Below are 20,532 nucleotides of genomic sequence, written 5' to 3'. Positions count from 1 at the left end.
TGGGTTTTGAAGCCCAAAGGGCGCTGTGATTGTCTTTCAAATGAATCCAGTAAACTTCTAGTTGATCAAGATACTTATTTATTTAAAGTGATGATGACAGCATTTCAAAAATACCCTCAACCGAGGACACTTTCACACACCAAGTCCACAGTCCGAATCAATAAAGAGCCAGTTAGCTGTCTGTTGGTAAAAGTGAAAGTGGTACAAAAACATCATAAACATTTTGCTATATTCTCTACAGAAGGGTGTCGTCGTCCCTCATTGGTCCATGTTGGCGCGGTTATGCCCCTTGGTGGGCAGTCTTGTTGTGACGAGATGGAGGTAGACCTGAAACTCTTTGAAGAGAACCTACAGTGCTTCACATTCATAACTAATATAGTGCTCATTATACATTTGTGAAGAAATACATGTTGTGCAATAATACATTTTGATTGAGGTGGACGAGTACATGTGATAATCATTAAATGTGACACAATACAATCAGGAGTTTATTTACTTCACACCGCTAAAGTGTCATCAACACCACAAATAAATATGGCCAGTTGAGCAACATCCGTAATGTCAGTGCTCTCATTGATTGCAACTGAAAATGCTACAAAGGACTTTATTCTTTTTTTGGCTATCCAAATCTGCTGAAAGATCGGCAATCCTATCCGTCACAGTATTCCTTGTTAGGCTAATGTTAGCAAAAGCCTGTCGCTTCTCAGGGCACACGATTTCTGCCGCCTTCAGCATACATGTTTTTACAAACTCACCTTCAGAGTACGGCTTTGAGGCTGATGCTATTTTGTTAGTAATTAAGTAGCTAGCTTTCACTGCCGCATCACGTATATCTCGGCTCCGGGTAAAAACGGACTGCTGTTTCTTCAGACTTGCTAGCAAGTCATTTATCTGGTCTTGTCTAAGTTGTCCTTGCAAGCGGCCGTATTTTTCGCCATGGTGAGTCTTATAGTGGTGCCGAATATTGTATTCTTTGAACACAGAAACTTGCTGGGAACACACCAAGCACACGGGTGTTGCAGTTACCTCAGTGAAGCAATAGGATGTTGTCCATTTTTCCTGGAAAATTCTGCACTCTGTGTCCACTTTTCTCTTTTTTGACAGAGACATTTAGGGATGAGGGTATTACAGAAGATTTTGACAGCAAAAGACTGAACACATTAAAAAAGGCTGGATGATGCCATCTGCTGTTCCGTTCTGGTTCTCAGTGTAAATCGCTACTCTTATTCTTTACTTGTTACAGTCTATTGCATGCTCTTACTGAGACAGTGTGACCCCTGGTGGACTGATTAGAAATTGCAGGTAATTTTATATAAATGCAAGTTTTTCTGTCATTTTTACACTTTGCAAAATCATCCCGCGGGCCGGATTGGATCCTCTGGCGGGCCGGTTCCGGCCGCGGGCTGTATGTTTGACACCGCTGAACTAGAGCATTGCACTCCCAGAATGCAGGGTTACTTGTAGTTCCTATAATCTGTAAGGGACAATGGGAGCCAGAGCCTTCAGCTATCAAGCTCCTCTCAAGTGGAACCAGCTAGCAGTTTGTGTTCGGGAGGCAGACACCCTCTCCACATTTAAGAGCAGGCTAAAGACTTTCCTTTTTGATAAAGCTTATAGTTAGGGCTGGCCCAGGCTTGCCTTGGATCAGCCCCTAGTTATGCTGCTATAGGCTTAGACTGCCGGGGGACACCTCCCTGCACTCCTCCTTCTCTTCCTCTCTCCTCAAAAAGAGACATTAAGCAGTCCAATGACCTTACACAATGATGTGGAGTAACTTAAAACTGTAAAATATTAGTACTCATAAGGCAGGTGTTTTAAGTACATGTTTTGTAAGTAAGTAAGTAAGTAAATCATATTACTTTTAGTTGAGTTAACTCTGCACGTTTTGTGGACTGTCAAAAAGAAACAGAAAGTGGACAGTTATCAGTTGGCCACATTTATAGCCACCGTGAACATTCAGTAGGCAAAGTTCAAACCTGGTTTTATATTGTGTTGTTGCACCTTAAAAATAAATTTAGTTTATTTAAGGTTATTTCTCATTTTTCCATTGAGGACAAGTTTGATATGTGATCTCTTACACCTTTGGAGCTCACACCTGACAGTACAGTAAATCTGCTTGAGAAAACCTCTCAAGATGAGTCGACTTCCAAAGAGAAAGCGCAAAAATGGCAGAAAACGTGGGTTTCAGCCTCTCAAATATGGACACCTCTCTCTCTCTCTCTCTCTCTCTCTCTCTCTCTCTCTCTCTCTCTCTCTCACTGTCATTAACTCCTTCACATGCTGATGTCATGCTGTCTCTTTCTCTCTCTCTCTCTCTCTCTCTCTCTCTCTCTCTCTCTCGCTCTCTCTCTCGAATCATCCTTATTTTCTTTTTAACTTCTGATAAGGCCCAATCCTGCCTATAGTAGCCACAGTGCGTCTTTGTTCTGCACGTCAGGAGTCCTACTATTTGGAAACAAACAAAGTGTGTTTGATTAGTAATAATGAAAGTAGGCCACGCCAGAAAGCAGATTGTCCTCAGCTGACAAAAAAACAGACTTCTAACTAGCACTAGGCCTTTTCTCTCTAATTATTAAACCTTCATGATATCATCAGAGTGATTGATTATTTGGCAAACACAATCAATCCAGATACTACTGAGATATGTGGTTTGTGTTTTAAAAATGTAATGAAAAAGAAAATAATTATAAAAGATAATTTAAAAAACTATTGTTCCTGATTGGCACAGATTTTCTGAGCATCTTCGTGAATCACAGAGACTTTAAACAGGTGTAGCAGGATCTTCTGCATTCCGCCGCGCGCACACATGTATCCTCCTAGCAATATCAAACTTTGCTGGGAGTGTCTTTTGGTTGCTGCGGGTCATTGTTTTCATTTTTTTCCCCCTCTTGATCATCGATCTGGAATGTTTTTTATATTTTTAGGGATAGTTGTTTTGGTGGTGATTTGGATCGGGCGGTGCATTTGACATTTGGGATCTTTGCTTGTCGCTGTGTCACACTCGCACATAGCATGCATCATTTGGCCGGTGATGGGTGGTGTGTGTGGCTGCGGCAGGGAGATTTCAGATGTTGGATGTATTGTTTGAGTTTGGATCGCTGCTGGGATGGTTGTTTTTGATGGTGTTGCCGCCTGTGAAATGATGCTTCTATTGCCATTGAGATTGTGGTATTGTATTTTATCTTTGATAAGCACGGAATTGAATGCAATAGCTTATTATAATCAGCTGAAAGTGGCAGCACGAAGCCTCTTGGTATCACATTAACGGTATATTATTTGCCTATAAATGACCAAAATACCAAAAATACATCTTCGTGTTAAGTTTTGTGACTATAACTCTAGTTACACATGTCCTACCAGTTGTTGTACAAATAGTGCATGCCTCCCTCTAGTGGACGAGTTGCATATTGAAGACAGTCTGCCTTCTGTGCAGAAAGGGCAATATTCGGATTTACAAAATTATTTTGTAAAGTGACAAAGCTCTCTGTTATTGGTTTTTCAATATTATTCAAACTGGACCTGTCGATATGTAAATGCAGCCGCCATATTAAAACCATCATAACTCACTGAATTTTCCACCAATTTTCCAGCAGTTTGGTTTGTTACAAATGCCAGATATGTATTTATTATTTTAAAGTTGCAGGTATTCATACCAAAATACTTATGAAAATAGTAGATAGTAACAGTTACATATATCTATAATGTGATATTTAAGATTACATACCCTATGTAATTAGTTTCTAAGTATATTATTTTTCTTACTGCATTGTAAAATGTTTCATATTTTTGGAAACAGAGATTTAATTAATAAAAAAGACACAACTACAACAAAGACTAAAGTAAAATGTTTAGGTAAATGTTTGGCAAACTTCACAGTTCGGTTTTTAATTACATTTTTTGTGAAATATTCACAAGTAAAAACAGATTTGATAATCCAAACCTACCGTTAATCCATAAGAAATGCTGCATGTGGGTTTTTAAAAATGTAAGGCAGAATCTGGAAAACAAAATTCGGATCCCACCTCCAGAGGTGAATTTGAAGCATATTTGACTATGATTGACAAATAGCCTAGGCTTCTCCCAGATATTGTATAACCAAGTAATGGAAGACATGGAAAGCAATGCAAAATATGATTAGACATCCTACATCAACACGTTGCCGAACAGAAGAGTCATGATTAAAGGTGCGATGTGGAAAGCCTGGCCACATGCTCCAAACATATAGGGAGCAGCATTTCACTCTACAACTCTAGAACTGGGTCGATACAATCTGAATTTATTTCAGTTATATTTTAAAAAGTCAAAATAACACTGCTATTTTATAATCTTCATGTGTGGCGTCCTCCCCGGCACCAGGAGAATACTTTGCTAGGGGGAGAGCATGTGGCGACACGGCTGTAGCGACTGGAATTTAACCAGTGCTATCACCAGCACCTGTAGTCACAGCGGGCTGGTGGAGCTGGCTGAATCTAACATGGGCTGGATCTAACACGTGTGAAGTTTGGGTGGTACAAGAACCAATGGTGCCTCAGTATCAAGTCGATGCCAAATTTCTGAAAAGGGGACAGTAGTCAACTCGTTTTTTCCATGGCTTGTTACTAACAGCGTCCCGTCGTCCTGGGGACAATAGGAAATGTGCTTGGGGTGCAGTAAATCGACTATCGACGATTCTTCCTTGATGATGCTACATTGTGAACAGATCTGTGTCAAAATCCGCAGGAGGAAAGCTAGTTAACGTTAGCTGTCAGCTGTTAGCAGGCGGTGAACGGAGGTTCCATAGAGTTGCATTACGGTGCATTCAGGCTCTATTCAGTAAAAACGATTATTGGGCCAAAGTCAATTATAACGTTGTCATAATGTGTTGAAACGTAATATTGCTAAATTTAGTTTTGGCAACAAACCTAAGAGTAAATACAGTTGTTTTAATGGGATGTTTTCACCACAATCTATAATCAGGGAGAATTATGACCGTTAAACTTCTTAACAAAAACAAGTATACAATCAGTAATAAAGGAGTGTATGCTGAAGTACATGGGATTTATTGTTTTGTTTTTTTTACTGTGGTATAGAATTGCTATTGACTAAGACATTTCTGTGACATGCATGAAATGTAACGGCAGCAACAGAAAGTTTGTTGATCCGGCAGGGAGTCGGGGCAGTCCCCCGGTATCAGACCCCTGGTATCGAAATGGACGAAACGAAAATACGAGTCGTTTTCTCATTTCTGCCACTTGAGATTTAATCGAATAAAAAAACGATCAAAACGTACACTGACCCTGTCACTTCAACGTGATTGACTGCTCTATTTCTTTGCCCTCTCATGTTGAACTGAGGGCAGAGTGGATTCTTCAGTGAATAGATATCGGTCTGTCTGCCTGTACTTCTTACCTGCCCCATTCCAAATTATGTAGAAAATATTTCAGTATATTTATCAAACAATGGGATCCATCTTTTAGTGAATCCAGTCATTCTTCAATTATTTAAAAGATTTGAATATATTTGCAACATCCAATAAAATCATTCAATTCATTAAAATGATCTAAACACTTAAAAATATATATAATTATATAAGTCAAGAAATAAAATAAAATAAAAATATATTTGTTTTTCGTCAGACTGCAGAAAATGCCCTAGTGTTGAAATTCCAAAAGCACCTGCCAGATACTTTTCCCAGAAATGACTCAACACAACTAGTTTCCTGTGAGCACGTCCAATATGTTTAATAATGTGTAAATTCACAGATACAGCAGGGTCAGAATAAGAATTACAAGTTGACTCAAGTTTCCCAAAGAAGAAAAAGACAAAAAGAAAACAAAGGTGTCGCATTAAAACATATCATATATGAATACATTTTGCAGTGATCTGGTCTTTTAACTGTAAGCACAGAACTTAGTAAACATTTAATCCCTCATTGATTTTCTACTGTTTATCTTTCTCCTCAGAACAGAGATAATGTTGAAATCAACTGTTACTCAACTGCTGCTGGGAAATCATGTGTATGTGTGTTTGGGTTCATACATGTACACAGAAACACAGTGAGGTGAAGCAGAGGTGCAAGGAGAGTGGATAAAAGGAAGGTGCTGCACAGCGACACTCTACATTGACAGCGGATCAGGATCAGGTCGGAGGATAAGTATGACTGTGCTGCGGCTGCTGGCCGCTCTGGCCTTTGTCTCCCTGACTTCTCTTGCTGATGGAGCTCCATTGTAAGTATATCTACCTTACCTTTACACACTCCCCCTGAGTTTGAATTATTTCTCAGAAAACAGAGATACAATATTTTTGTAATATTTCTTTTTCAAATAAACATTTTGCTTATTTGTTCACCTTCCTGGTATTCACCTTGTTATTGTTTAAACTGTAATGGGAACAACAACTATATCAGGGGTCGTCTGCATTCATATTACATTTAAAAGTTTTGGGATATTCGTTTAACTTGTGCCTTAGTAGTCCAGTTTGTGTGACGGAAGCCAAAGTAATGTTTACTTTCAAACGATGCCAATTAATTGGCCTAATTTTTGTTCAGAGTTTGCGCAACGATGCAGAGTCTAGAACCATGATGAAATGTTTTGTTGATCCAGTGCTGGATCTTTGTCAAGTTAATCAATAGATCACTTATTGTGTGTGAAGTCCATGCTGGAGCTCATGATCCTCATCTGATCAAATAGTCTGTCTCATACAGTGGTGTCAGAAGATGATTAAAGTGATATTTCTTTATTTTTATTTATTTGCATATTAATTACTCATCCCGTGTTCCCTTGAAATCTTGAAAAAAAACAGAGAAAAGTCTTCTTTCTGCACAGTGACTACAGAATACTCACATTATATATCTTCTTCTCTCGTCACTGCTCTGCAGGGAAGTGATGTCTTCCCCCAACTTGTTGCGGGTTGGAACAGCAGAAAACATCTTTGTGGAGTGTCAAGACTACACCGGTGTAAACATAAATGTCGAAATCACTGTGATGAACCATCCAACCAAAACCAAAAGGCTGGCATCCAAATCTGTGACACTGAAAAATGAAAATAATTTCCAGGAGCTGGCACAAATAATGGTAAATGATATGCTGTTACTTGACTTGACTAAAATAACCACAAAGAATCTAGTAATGAATCTAGAAATGCATATTATGTATGTACCTGATGCACTGTTTGTGTCTCTTCATACTGGTTTCAGATCCCTGCTGGAGACTTCAGTAAGAATCCTAAAATGAAGCAGTATGTGTACCTGCGAGCTCAGTTCCCTACCCGAATGCTGGAGAAAGTCGTCTTAGTGTCCTTCCAGTCCGGGTACATCTTCATCCAAACTGACAAGACCCTCTACACCCCCAACAGCAAAGGTGAGTTAATTTATCAATCAATAAATCTATCAGATCCTATTTATACAGCCCAATATCAGAAATTACAAATGTGCTTTAAGAGGCTTTACAATCTTTGCAACATACGACGCCCTCTGTCCCTAAACCTTTGCAGTGGACGAGGAAAAACTTTTAAAAAAAACAATTAAACTGAAACTGAAGAAACCTCAGAAAGAACAACTGAGGAGGGATCCCTCACCAAGGACAGACAGACGTGAAATAGATGTGTGTACAGAATAAACAACATATTAAAATAATAATAACAAAAATGATAATGTGAACATATGTATGAAAAAGATGGAATCAGCAGGGAGTCAAAAAGCTTCCAGGTGTAAACCAACAACAATAATAGCACATTAATAACTATAAAATATGACTAATAAAAGGAAAAGCAACAATAACAACTATAAAAAATATGACTAATAATAATAATTATAAAAACTCTAAAAATATGACTTATAATTATAAAAACTCTAAAAATATTACTTGTAATTATAAAAACTCAAAAAATATGACTTATGATTATAAAAACTCAAAAAATATGACTTATAATTATAAAAACTCTTAGAATATGACTAGTAACAATAATTATAAAAATTCTAACAATATGACTTATAATAATAATTATAAAAACTCTTAGAATATGACTAGTAATAATAATTATAAAAACTCTTAGAATATGGCTAGTAATAATAATTATAAAAACTCTAAAAATATGACTTATAATTATAAAAACTCTAAAAAATATGACTTATAATTATAAAAACTCTAAAAATATGACTTATAATTATAAAAACTCTAACAATATGACTAATAATAATAATTATAAAAACTCTAAAAATATGACTTATAATTATAAAAACTCAAAAAATATGACTTATAATTATAAAAACTCTTAGAATATGACTAGTAACAATAATTATAAAAATTCTAACAATATGACTTATAATAATAATTATAAAAACTCAAAAAATATGACTTATAATTGTAAAAACTCTAACAATATGACTTATAATTATAAAAACTCTTAGAATATGACTAGTAACAATAATTATAAAAACTCTAACAATATGACTTATAATTATAAAAACTCTTAGAATATGACTAGTAATAATAATTATAAAACTCTAAAAATATGACTTATAATTATAAAAACTCTAAGAATATGACTAATAATAATAATTATAAAAACTCTAAGAATATGACTAATAATAATAATTATAAAAACTCTTAGAATATGACTAGTAATAATAATTATAAAAACTCTAAAAATATGACTTATAATTATAAAAACTCTAACAATATGACTAATAATAATAATTATAAAAACTCTAAAATATGACTTATAATTATAAAAACTCAAAAAATATGACTTATAATTATAAAAACTCTTAGAATATGACTAGTAACAATAATTATAAAAATTCTAACAATATGACTTATAATAATAATTATAAAAACTCAAAAAATATGACTTATAATTGTAAAAACTCTAACAATATGACTTATAATTATAAAAACTCTTAGAATATGACTAGTAACAATAATTATAAAAACTCTAACAATATGACTTATAATTATAAAAACTCTTAGAATATGACTAGTAATAATAATTATAAAACTCTAACAATATGACTTATAATTATAAAAACTCTAAAAATATTACTTATAATTATAAAAACTCTAAAAATATTACTTATAATTATAAAAACTCAAAAAATATGACTTATAATTATAAAAACTCAAAAAATATGACTAGTGATAATAATTATAAAAACTCTTAGAATATGACTAATAATAATAATTATAAACACTCAAAAAATATGACTTATAATTATAAAAACTCAAAAAATATGACTAGTGATAATAATTATAAAAACTCTTAGAATATGACTAGTAATAATAATTATAAAAACTCTTAGAATATGGCTAGTAATAATAATTATAAAAACTCTAAAAATATGACTTATAATTATAAAAACTCTAAAAATATGACTTATAATCATAAAAACTCTAAAAATATGACTTATAATTATAAAAACTCTAACAATATGACTAATAATAATAATTATAAAAACTCTAAAAATATGACTTATAATTATTAAAACTCAAAAAATATGACTTATAATTATAAAAACTCTAAAAATATTACTTATAATTATAAAAACTCAAAAAATATGACTTATAATTATAAAAACTCTTAGAATATGACTAATAATAATAATTATAAAAACTCTTAGAATATGACTAGTAATAATAATTATAAAAACTCTAAAAATATGACTTATAATTATAAAAACTCTAAAAATATGACTTATAATTATAAAACTCTTAGAATATGACTAGTAATAATAATTATAAAAACTCTAAAAATATGACTTCTAATTATAAAAACTCTAACAATATGACTTATAATTATAAAACTCTTAGAATATGACTAGTAACAATAATTATAAAAACTCTAAAAATATGACTTCTAATTATAAAAACTCTAACAATATGACTTATAATTATAAAACTCTTAGAATATGACTAGTAACAATAATTATAAAAACTCTAACAATATGACTTATAATTATAAAAACTCTAAAAATATTACTTATAATTATAAAAACTCTAAAAATATTACTTATAATTATAAAAACTCTAAAAATATTACTTATAATTATAAAAACTCAAAAAATATGACTTATAATTATAAAAACTCAAAAAATATGACTAGTGATAATAATTATAAAAACTCTTAGAATATGACTAGTAATAATAATTATAAAAACTCTTAGAATATGGCTAGTAATAATAATTATAAAAACTCTAAAAATATGACTTATAATTATTAAAACTCTAAAAATATGACTTATAATCATAAAAACTCTAAAAATATGACTTATAATTATAAAAACTCTAACAATATGACTTATAATAATAATTATAAAAACTCTAAAAATATGACTTATAATTATTAAAACTCAAAAAATATGACTTATAATTATAAAAACTCTAAAAATATTACTTATAATTATAAAAACTCAAAAAATATGACTTATAATTATAAAAACTCTTAGAATATGACTAATAATAATAATTATAAAAACTCTTAGAATATGACTAGTAATAATAATTATAAAAACTCTAAAAATATGACTTATAATTATAAAAACTCTAAAAATATGACTTATAATTATAAAAACTCTAATAATATGACTACTAACAATAATTATAAAAACTCTAACAATATGACTTATAATTATAAAAACTCTTAGAATATGACTAGTAACAATAATTATAAAAACTCTAAAAATATGACTTATAATCATAAAAACTCTAAAAATATGACTTATAATTATAAAAACTCTAACAATATGACTAATAATAATAATTATAAAAACTCTAAAAATATGACTTATAATTATTAAAACTCAAAAAATATGACTTATAATTATAAAAACTCTAAAAATATTACTTATAATTATAAAAACTCAAAAAATATGACTTATAATTATAAAAAACTCTTAGAATATGACTAATAATAATAATTATAAAAACTCTTAGAATATGACTAGTAATAATAATTATAAAAACTCAAAAAATATGACTAGTGATAATAATTATAAAAACTCTTAGAATATGACTAGTAATAATAATTATAAAAACTCTTAGAATATGGCTAGTAATAATAATTATAAAAACTCTAAAATATGACTTATAATTATAAAAACTCTAAAAATATGACTTATAATCATAAAAACTCTAAAAATATGACTTATAATTATAAAAACTCTAACAATATGACTAATAATAATAATTATAAAAACTCTAAAAATATGACTTATAATTATTAAAACTCTAAAAATATTACTTATAATTATAAAAACTCAAAAAATATGACTTATAATTATAAAAACTCTTAGAATATGACTAATAATAATAATTATAAAAACTCTTAGAATATGACTAGTAATAATAATTATAAAAACTCTAAAAATATGACTTATAATTATAAAAACTCTAAAAATATGACTTATAATTATAAAACTCTTAGAATATGACTAGTAATAATAATTATAAAAACTCTAAAAATATGACTTCTAATTATAAAAACTCTAACAATATGACCTATAATTATAAAACTCTTAGAATATGACTAGTAACAATAATTATAAAAACTCTAACAATATGACTTATAATTATAAAAACTCTAAAAATATTACTTATAATTATAAAAACTCTAAAATATTACTTATAATTATAAAAACTCTAAAAATATTACTTATAATTATAAAAACTCTTAGAATATGACTAATAATAATAATTATAAAAACTCTTAGAATATGACTAGTAATAATAATTATAAAAACTCAAAAAATATGACTAGTGATAATAATTATAAAAACTCTTAGAATATGACTAGTAATAATAATTATAAAAACTCTTAGAATATGGCTAGTAATAATAATTATAAAAACTCTAAAAATATGACTTATAATTATAAAAACTCTAAAAATATGACTTATAATCATAAAAACTCTAAAAATATGACTTATAATTATAAAAACTCTAACAATATGACTAATAATAATAATTATAAAAACTCTAAAAATATGACTTATAATTATTAAAACTCTAAAAATATTACTTATAATTATAAAAACTCAAAAAATATGACTTATAATTATAAAAACTCTTAGAATATGACTAATAATAATAATTATAAAAACTCTTAGAATATGACTAGTAATAATAATTATAAAAACTCTAAAAATATGACTTATAATTATAAAAACTCTAAAAATATGACTTATAATTATAAAACTCTTAGAATATGACTAGTAATAATAATTATAAAAACTCTAAAAATATGACTTCTAATTATAAAAACTCTAACAATATGACCTATAATTATAAAACTCTTAGAATATGACTAGTAACAATAATTATAAAAACTCTAACAATATGACTTATAATTATAAAAACTCTAAAAATATTACTTATAATTATAAAAACTCTAAAAATATTACTTATAATTATAAAAACTCTAAAAATATTACTTATAATTATAAAAACTCAAAAAATATGACTTATAATTATAAAAACTCAAAAAATATGACTAGTGATAATAATTATAAAAACTCTTAGAATATGACTAGTAATAATAATTATAAAAACTCTTAGAATATGGCTAGTGATAATAATTATAAAAACTCTAAAAATATTACTTATAATTATAAAAACTCTAAAAATATTACTTATAATTATAAAAACTCAAAAATATGACTTATAATTATAAAAACTCAAAAAATATGACTAGTGATAATAATTATAAAAACTCTTAGAATATGACTAGTAATAATAATTATAAAAACTCTAAAAATATGACTTATAATTATAAAAACTCTAAAAATATGACTTATAATCATAAAAACTCTAAAAATATGACTTATAATTATAAAAACTCTAACAATATGACTAATAATAATAATTATAAAAACTCTAAAAATATGACTTATAATTATTAAAACTCAAAAAATATGACTTATAATTATAAAAACTCTAAAAATATTACTTATAATTATAAAAACTCAAAAAATATGACTTATAATTATAAAAACTCTTAGAATATGACTAATAATAATAATTATAAAAACTCTTAGAATATGACTAGTATAATAATTATAAAAACTCTAAAAATATGACTTATAATTATAAAAACTCTAAAAATATGACTTATAATTATAAAAACTCTAATAATATGACTACTAACAATAATTATAAAAACTCTAACAATATGACTTATAATTATAAAAACTCTTAGAATATGACTAGTAACAATATTTATAAAAACTCTAAAAATATGACTTATAATCATAAAAACTCTAAAAATATGACTTATAATTATAAAAACTCTAACAATATGACTAATAATAATAATTATAAAAACTCTAAAAATATGACTTATAATTATTAAAACTCAAAAAATATGACTTATAATTATAAAAAACTCTAAAAATATTACTTATAATTATAAAAACTCAAAAAATATGACTTATAATTATAAAAACTCTTAGAATATGACTAATAATAATAATTATAAAAACTCTTAGAATATGACTAGTAATAATAATTATAAAAACTCTAAAAATATGACTTATAATTATAAAAACTCTAAAAATATGACTTATAATTATAAAACTCTTAGAATATGACTAGTAATAATAATTATAAAAACTCTAAAAATATGACTTCTAATTATAAAAACTCTAACAATATGACTTATAATTATAAAACTCTTAGAATATGACTAGTAACAATAATTATAAAAACTCTAACAATATGACTTATAATTATAAAAACTCTAAAAATATTACTTATAATTATAAAAACTCTAAAAATATTACTTATAATTATAAAAACTCTAAAAATATTACTTATAATTATAAAAACTCAAAAAATATGACTTATAATTATAAAAACTCAAAAAATATGACTAGTGATAATAATTATAAAAACTCTTAGAATATGACTAGTAATAATAATTATAAAAACTCTTAGAATATGGCTAGTAATAATAATTATAAAAACTCTAAAAATATGACTTATAATTATAAAAACTCTAAAAATATGACTTATAATCATAAAAACTCTAAAAATATGACTTATAATTATAAAAACTCTAACAATATGACTAATAATAATAATTATAAAAACTCTAAAAATATGACTTATAATTATTAAAACTCTTAGAATATGACTAATAATAATAATTATAAAAACTCTTAGAATATGACTAGTAATAATAATTATAAAAACTCTAAAAATATGACTTATAATTATAAAAACTCTAAAAATATGACTTATAATTATAAAAACTCTAATAATATGACTACTAACAATAATTATAAAAACTCTTAGAATATGACTAGTAACAATAATTATAAAAACTCTAACAATATGACTTATAATTATAAAAACTCTAAAATATGACTTATAATTATAAAACTCTTAGAATATGACTAGTAACAATAATTATAAAAACTCTAACAATATGACTTATAATTATAAAAACTCTAAAAATATGACTTATAATTATAAAAACTCTAACAATATGACTTATAATTATAAAAACTCTTAGAATATGACTAGTAACAATAATTATAAAAACTCTAACAATATGACTTATAATTATAAAAACTCTTAGAATATGACTAATAATAATAATTATAAAAACTCTTAGAATATGACTAGTAATAATAATTATAAAAACTCTAAAAATATGACTTATAATTATAAAAACTCTAATAATATGACTACTAACAATAATTATAAAAACTCTAACAATATGACTTATAATTATAAAAACTCTAATATGACTTATATTATAAAAACTCTTAGAATATGACTAATAATAATCATAATAATAGTCAAGCATTACCACGGCAACAGGTGCAGCCATGATCGAGACGCAGCCATTTGTAAATGAACCCATCTTCTGACGTAGGTGGAATAGTGAAGTCAAAAACAGTTAACAGTTGCAGGACTAGAAACAGATACACCTTCCACCAACCTAAAAGAATCTCGTTCTCTCTCTATCAGTTCATTACAGGATGTTTGCTATGACGCCCCGTATGGAGCCGGTGGAGAGGGATGACGCAAACCAAAATGATGCTTCTATTGCCATTGAGATTGTGGTATTGTATTTTATCTTTGATAAGTACTCATTATGCAGAAATGTATTATATCACTGGATTATAATTAATGATCCATTAATGTGTCCATCATTTTAATTCTGCAGCTGGTAAAGGTGGTGCTAACTTTAATGTGTTTTAAATTAAATATATAATATATCCTGCAAAGTAACTAATGCTGTCAAAATGTATGTATAGAAGTAAAAGTAAAATATTTGCGAGTAGAAGTATAAAGTAGCATAAAATGGAAATACTCAAAATTGTACTTAAGTGCAGTACTTGAGTGAATATCACTGACAGTAGCCTAGTATATATATATACTCAGCAAATTCTTAACAGTTGATAATTTTCCTGCAAATGACAAAAATAACAAAAGCACATCCACTGATCCTGTGTCTTTGTTCGTTGTGTGACTTTAGTAACACTTGTCCTACCACTTGCCTCCCTCTAGTGGTCGAGTTGCACGTGGAAGACAGATACATTTAGAAATAGCTGAAAATGAAAAAAGTCTCAATCTAGACTTTGAACAGGCTTGTGGATTATAGACCAAAGACATACATTAAACAGGCCATTGCATGGATTTATTTTGTAAACTGACACGGCTCTCTGTTAATGGTTGTTCAACATTGTTTATTTTTAGACCCCTGAAGGCATCGTTTTAGGTCTTGATTCAGTGTCTTTGAAATCAGGAATCCACTCTGGAGATTACCAACTCGGTGAAATTGTCAGGTTAGTATTTTATCTTGTTTCTTTTTCTATCTTTTTCTATACATTTTGTCCTTAACGTTTTGGAGGGTAATATTGAAGGAGTCAGCAAGAAACTAAATGTTTTAAATTATTCAACCTAAAAACCCAGCCCAGTTTTGCCAACACTGACTGATGTCCCTTCAGTTCTCCTTCCAAAGCCACACAATTATAATTATGAAGGTCAGAGTGCGTGTATGTAGGTAGGCCAGTAATTTGACAGGCAGGACGGCCGTCCAATCATTTCATTACAGTCCTGCAAACAGCCACATCTTCCAGATATTTTTATTTGTTTTCTCAGAGCATGTGATTGATTGATTGCTGTCGAGATGTAAAGAGTATTTCAAAAAGTCATACATCATATTAAGTGTGGAGATGCACTGAATTCTCAGCACACAAATCACGCAGAGATTTCCCAGAGCAGGTTATATGATGAATTAATGAGTGTATAAGTTGAGCACAACTGTATAGGAAAGACATCAACTGGAAAAAGAGTTTTGTGAGTGTTACTCCATTTGCTAATGTTATAATTGTGTATTTGAATAGTCTGGGTTACTGTATTAACAATATATATTTAACTTGGTTGGTACAGTAGTTACTGGGCTATAGAACCCCTTACTGCACTTCATCTCTATGTTAAAGCTAGTTGGGAAGATCGTCATTCCTTTTATTTGTAGAGCAATTTATCTATTACGATATAAACATTAATTGTAAATAGACAGATAAAACAGACAAAACCCTATGAACTAAAACTAATCAGCGTAAAAAAGGCATAAAATAAAGGTACTACACCCTTTCTATCTAACGCACAGCCGATCTGAAAACATTAAACCTTTCCTTATAAACTTAAGTGTTTCTGTAGTTACTGCTCTCCGTAGGGCAGCATAAACGTATAAGTATTTCCAGTAACTCATGTGTAAATTATCGATAACTTCAGAGTCTGATATATGATTCCCGTGTTACCTTCGGTCTCAGAATTAATATTTCAATATTTTTCTGTGGGTGTGCGTGTGTGTGTGTGTGTGTGTGTGTGTGTGTGTGTGTGTGTGTGTGTGTGGGTGTGTGTGTGTGTGTGTGTGTGTGTGTGTGTGTGTGTGTGCGTGGGTGTGCGTGTGTGTGTGTGTGCGCGCGTGGGTGTGTGTGCGTGTGTGTGTGTGTGTGTGTGTGTGTGTGTGTGTGTGTGTGTGTGTGTGTGTGTGTGTGTGTGCGCATGTGCGTGTGTGTAGTCCTGGACAGTGGAAGTTGGTGACAAGGTTCCAGGGTAACCCACAAGAGAGTTTTTCTGCAAAGTTTGAGGTGAAAGAATACGGTGAGTCCCTCATTACCTGCACTTTTATTTTAAACCGATACAAACCTACAACATTCACTTACCTTTTACTGTATTGAACAAACAATAAAAGTCATTTCATTTTTCAGTGCTCCCCAGTTTTGAGGTTAAACTAACGCCTTTGAGCCCCTTCTTCTACGTGGACAGCCAAGAGCTCACCGTCCAAATCAAAGCTACGTATGTGAAGGTTTTTGTTTGATTGGGAGATCAATTTGGGAAATAAAATTAAATGTGTTGTTTAAACGTTTTGTTTTAGTATGTTAGTCATTTGTTGTTAGTTTTAATTGTCCTGGTTGACTTCATTGTGGGCTTAAACATGACGCCCTCTTGTGGATGTAGATATCTGTTTGGTCAAGAAGTGAGTGGGATGGCCTACGTGGTGTTTGGGGTTATACAAGAGGATCAAAAGAAGAGCTTTCCGGATTCTCTCCAGAGAGTGCAGGTGAGCACATACTGTACTTACTGTACTCTTGAAAACATGAAAGATGTTTAAGATACACTGTTACTCAGAGATCTGCAGTTACTACAGTCAAATTATTATATTCCTATCTACAGATATCATTTATTCAGGGTGTTGAGAATTACAGGTTTAATATGTAACTTCTCCACATTCAAATGTCTAAAACTACACCTATGTTATATACTTTGTTAAGTTGTGGAACTAAATAATCCCAAATGTTTCCAACAATTTTCAAACCTAGAGAATTAATTTTAAGACAGTAATTCCCATGATCTCACGCTACATCACCAAACTCCTTCATATGTTATTGTTTTGATTGGCGGACCTCCAGCTTTTAAACCAGGCTGATATATGAATTTACACAGCTGGTAAAATACCTTTGACTGTATCACTGTAACACCAAACTGTATTTCAAGATGCCTTTTTATTTTGTGTCACATTAGATTCAGGCAGGTGTTGGAGAAGTCACACTGAAGAGAGAGCACATCACAAAGACCTTTGCAAACATCCTCAAACTGGTGGGGCACTCCATATTTGTATCTGTCAGTGTGCTGACTGACGACGGTAAGAGAGAGAGAGAGAGAGAGAGAGAGAGAGAGAGAGAGAGAGAGAGAGAGAGAGAGAGAGAGAGAGAGAGAGAGAGAGAGAGAGAGAGAGAGAGAGAGAGAGAGAGAGAGAGAGTGTGTGCGTGTGCGTGCGTGTGTGCGTGCGATGATCATGTGTGAGGAAGTAAATATCAGTATTACTATTATTAGTGTCTAAAACTTCCTAAACAAGAACAAGATATCAGGATACGTTTGTCTGTATGAAGAAGAAAGTGAACAGATGTAAAACAAATAATAATTAAAGAAAACATTTTGTAATCTGTTTGTGTCTAAATGTTGTTGTGCTTCTGACAGGTGGTGAACTGGTGGAGGCAGAGTTGAGAGGTATCCAGATTGTCACATCACCTTACGCCATGCACTTCAAGAAAACACCCAAATATTTCAAACCAGGAATGTCCTTCGATATTACGGTAAAGTACTTTACATTTACTTAAATGAACAGCAAAAAGCTATATTTCTATTTGAATAAAAACATGCTTTACAGAAAACATTTTCATTACTGAAATACAGTTACTCTTTTAAAGAAAACAGCTATATAGTATCCTAAACATGAAAGCCACATAGTGTGTAATGCTCTGTTATTTGATCAGAGCAATGTTTTAAAGGCAGGTTTTCACAAAGAGGTGAGATTCCAGAGTAAAAGAGAAATTCACCCATCCACAGTTTGGGTCATAATGCTGCACTAAAAACAAATCTAATAACATGAGTTTAACATGTGTTTTAATAAGACAGACTTTTTTCTGATTGTGCAGCTGTTTGTGTCTGTGATGGCAGGTTGAAGTTGTGAATCCTGATGGCTCTCCGGCACAAGGTGTTGCTGTTGTGGTCAATCCAGGTCAGGTGCAGGGCTTCACCGCAGCCAATGGCATGGCAAGGCTTACCATCAATACAGTGGCAAGGGCCCCAAGTCTACCAATCTCTGTAAGTCACTGAAAATCTTTTACCCGTTTTGCATTACAATACGTTACGATACGGCAAATGGAAGCTTAAACAGTGACCTGAGGTCTCGTTTTTCCTGTCTCCTTTCCCTCTTTGTACTTAGTTTGATTTGATCATTTTTATCTTGTGATTTTATGTTGTTATTTTGCTAAATACTGAACCTTACATCTTGTTGAATATTGCACCTTACCTCATCTCATCTTATTCTTACATTTTTCTATATATTTCTTTTTCTATATATTTCTTTTTCTATATATATTTTTTTTAAATATATATTTTAAATATATATATTTTTTATATATATATATATATTATTTATTAAAATATATATACACACATTTTCTATTTATATATATACAGTATATATAAAAAAATGTATATAGTTTTTTTATTTGTAAATCTTATACTGTCTCCTACTGTGTATTGCAACTGTTGCACAATTTCCCTTGGGATAAATAAAGTTCTATCTATATAAACCTACATAAATGAATATTTGTGATATTCACTTGAAGCGGTGAAATCAAGCAGAGCTATCACCGAACTCTGCAGCTCTAATTAGATTTGTAGCTTCCTTATAGCTCATTGTTTTGGTTCTGCTGTTCGCTTATCTACTGTACAGTATGTAGACTTCATCTTGTCATCTATGTCTTTTTGCCATTCTATTCACCAATGTTATATTGCCAGTCAAAGCAAGGACACGTTAAGACAGGATAGGACAGACTTTTAAAGTGTTATTTATTCCACTGTGTGTGTATGTTTACTTTAATGACTTTAATTGCAGGCAAAGACCAATGATGCTGATATTTTGGCTGAAAGGCAAGCAACAGCCAACATGGTAGCTCTCCCATATATCACCAAAAGCAACAATTTCATCCATATAGGTAAGGCACTACACGTGGGAATCTTTTGGTATCTTACCAATCTTATCAATTTCGATTCTTGTGTCACGATTAGATTCAAAATCGATTCTCAATGCAATACATAGGATGCTAATTTCAGGATCTAATCCAGTCAGCTGTGGGCCAAATGGGCATTTTGAAAGACTTGATAGACATGAAATCGCAGTTTACGTTTTGTGAAATTTTCAGACGGTTTCAGATTAAATTTTTTAGATGTGTATGTTGAATGTTCAGTGGGTGACATCACAGGTAGAGTAAGAAGGGAAATAAATAAAAAAGATTCTCGAAAACTTGCTCTAGTTTCCAAGTTTTCCACAATTGTCATACATCATTTTAGTTCAGTTTAGGGAAATGTGTGCTGGTCGCAGACATGTAATTATAGAATCAAACAAAATTACACGTTTGGCTCGTTGAGCCCGAAAGTGACTCAATCAGCCTACTATATGAAAAAAGTATGCCATTACCAACACACTGTAAACACTGTACGTTATTTTGTAGAAAGAAAAAACGTTTAGAATTTT

The 20,532-nt window shown here is 30.1% G+C and overlaps 1 protein-coding gene across 1 annotated transcript in view; it reads left to right on the top strand.

The window, feature by feature from the left end:
* Positions 1 to 20,532, top strand: part of c3a.1 (complement C3a, tandem duplicate 1) — a 45,943-nt gene that overhangs the window by 11,123 nt on the left and 14,288 nt on the right. The window contains exons 2-13 of the mRNA XM_029431572.1: positions 6,029 to 6,206; positions 6,857 to 7,052; positions 7,175 to 7,337; positions 14,946 to 15,040; positions 15,678 to 15,766; positions 17,008 to 17,090; positions 17,198 to 17,285; positions 17,448 to 17,550; positions 18,012 to 18,132; positions 18,468 to 18,583; positions 18,948 to 19,094; positions 19,894 to 19,993. Coding sequence (XP_029287432.1) covers positions 6,136 to 6,206; positions 6,857 to 7,052; positions 7,175 to 7,337; positions 14,946 to 15,040; positions 15,678 to 15,766; positions 17,008 to 17,090; positions 17,198 to 17,285; positions 17,448 to 17,550; positions 18,012 to 18,132; positions 18,468 to 18,583; positions 18,948 to 19,094; positions 19,894 to 19,993 — 1,372 coding nt within the window. The 5' untranslated portion in view covers positions 6,029 to 6,135. The remainder of the gene's footprint in view (positions 1 to 6,028; positions 6,207 to 6,856; positions 7,053 to 7,174; positions 7,338 to 14,945; positions 15,041 to 15,677; positions 15,767 to 17,007; positions 17,091 to 17,197; positions 17,286 to 17,447; positions 17,551 to 18,011; positions 18,133 to 18,467; positions 18,584 to 18,947; positions 19,095 to 19,893; positions 19,994 to 20,532) is intronic.

The sequence above is a fragment of the Cottoperca gobio genome, chromosome 1, assembly GCF_900634415.1.
Source record: "Cottoperca gobio chromosome 1, fCotGob3.1, whole genome shotgun sequence".
Classification (NCBI taxonomy): Eukaryota; Metazoa; Chordata; class Actinopteri; order Perciformes; family Bovichtidae; genus Cottoperca; species Cottoperca gobio.
The sequence above is the reverse complement of the archived record's forward strand: the minus strand, read 5'-3'. Positions and strand labels throughout refer to the sequence as shown.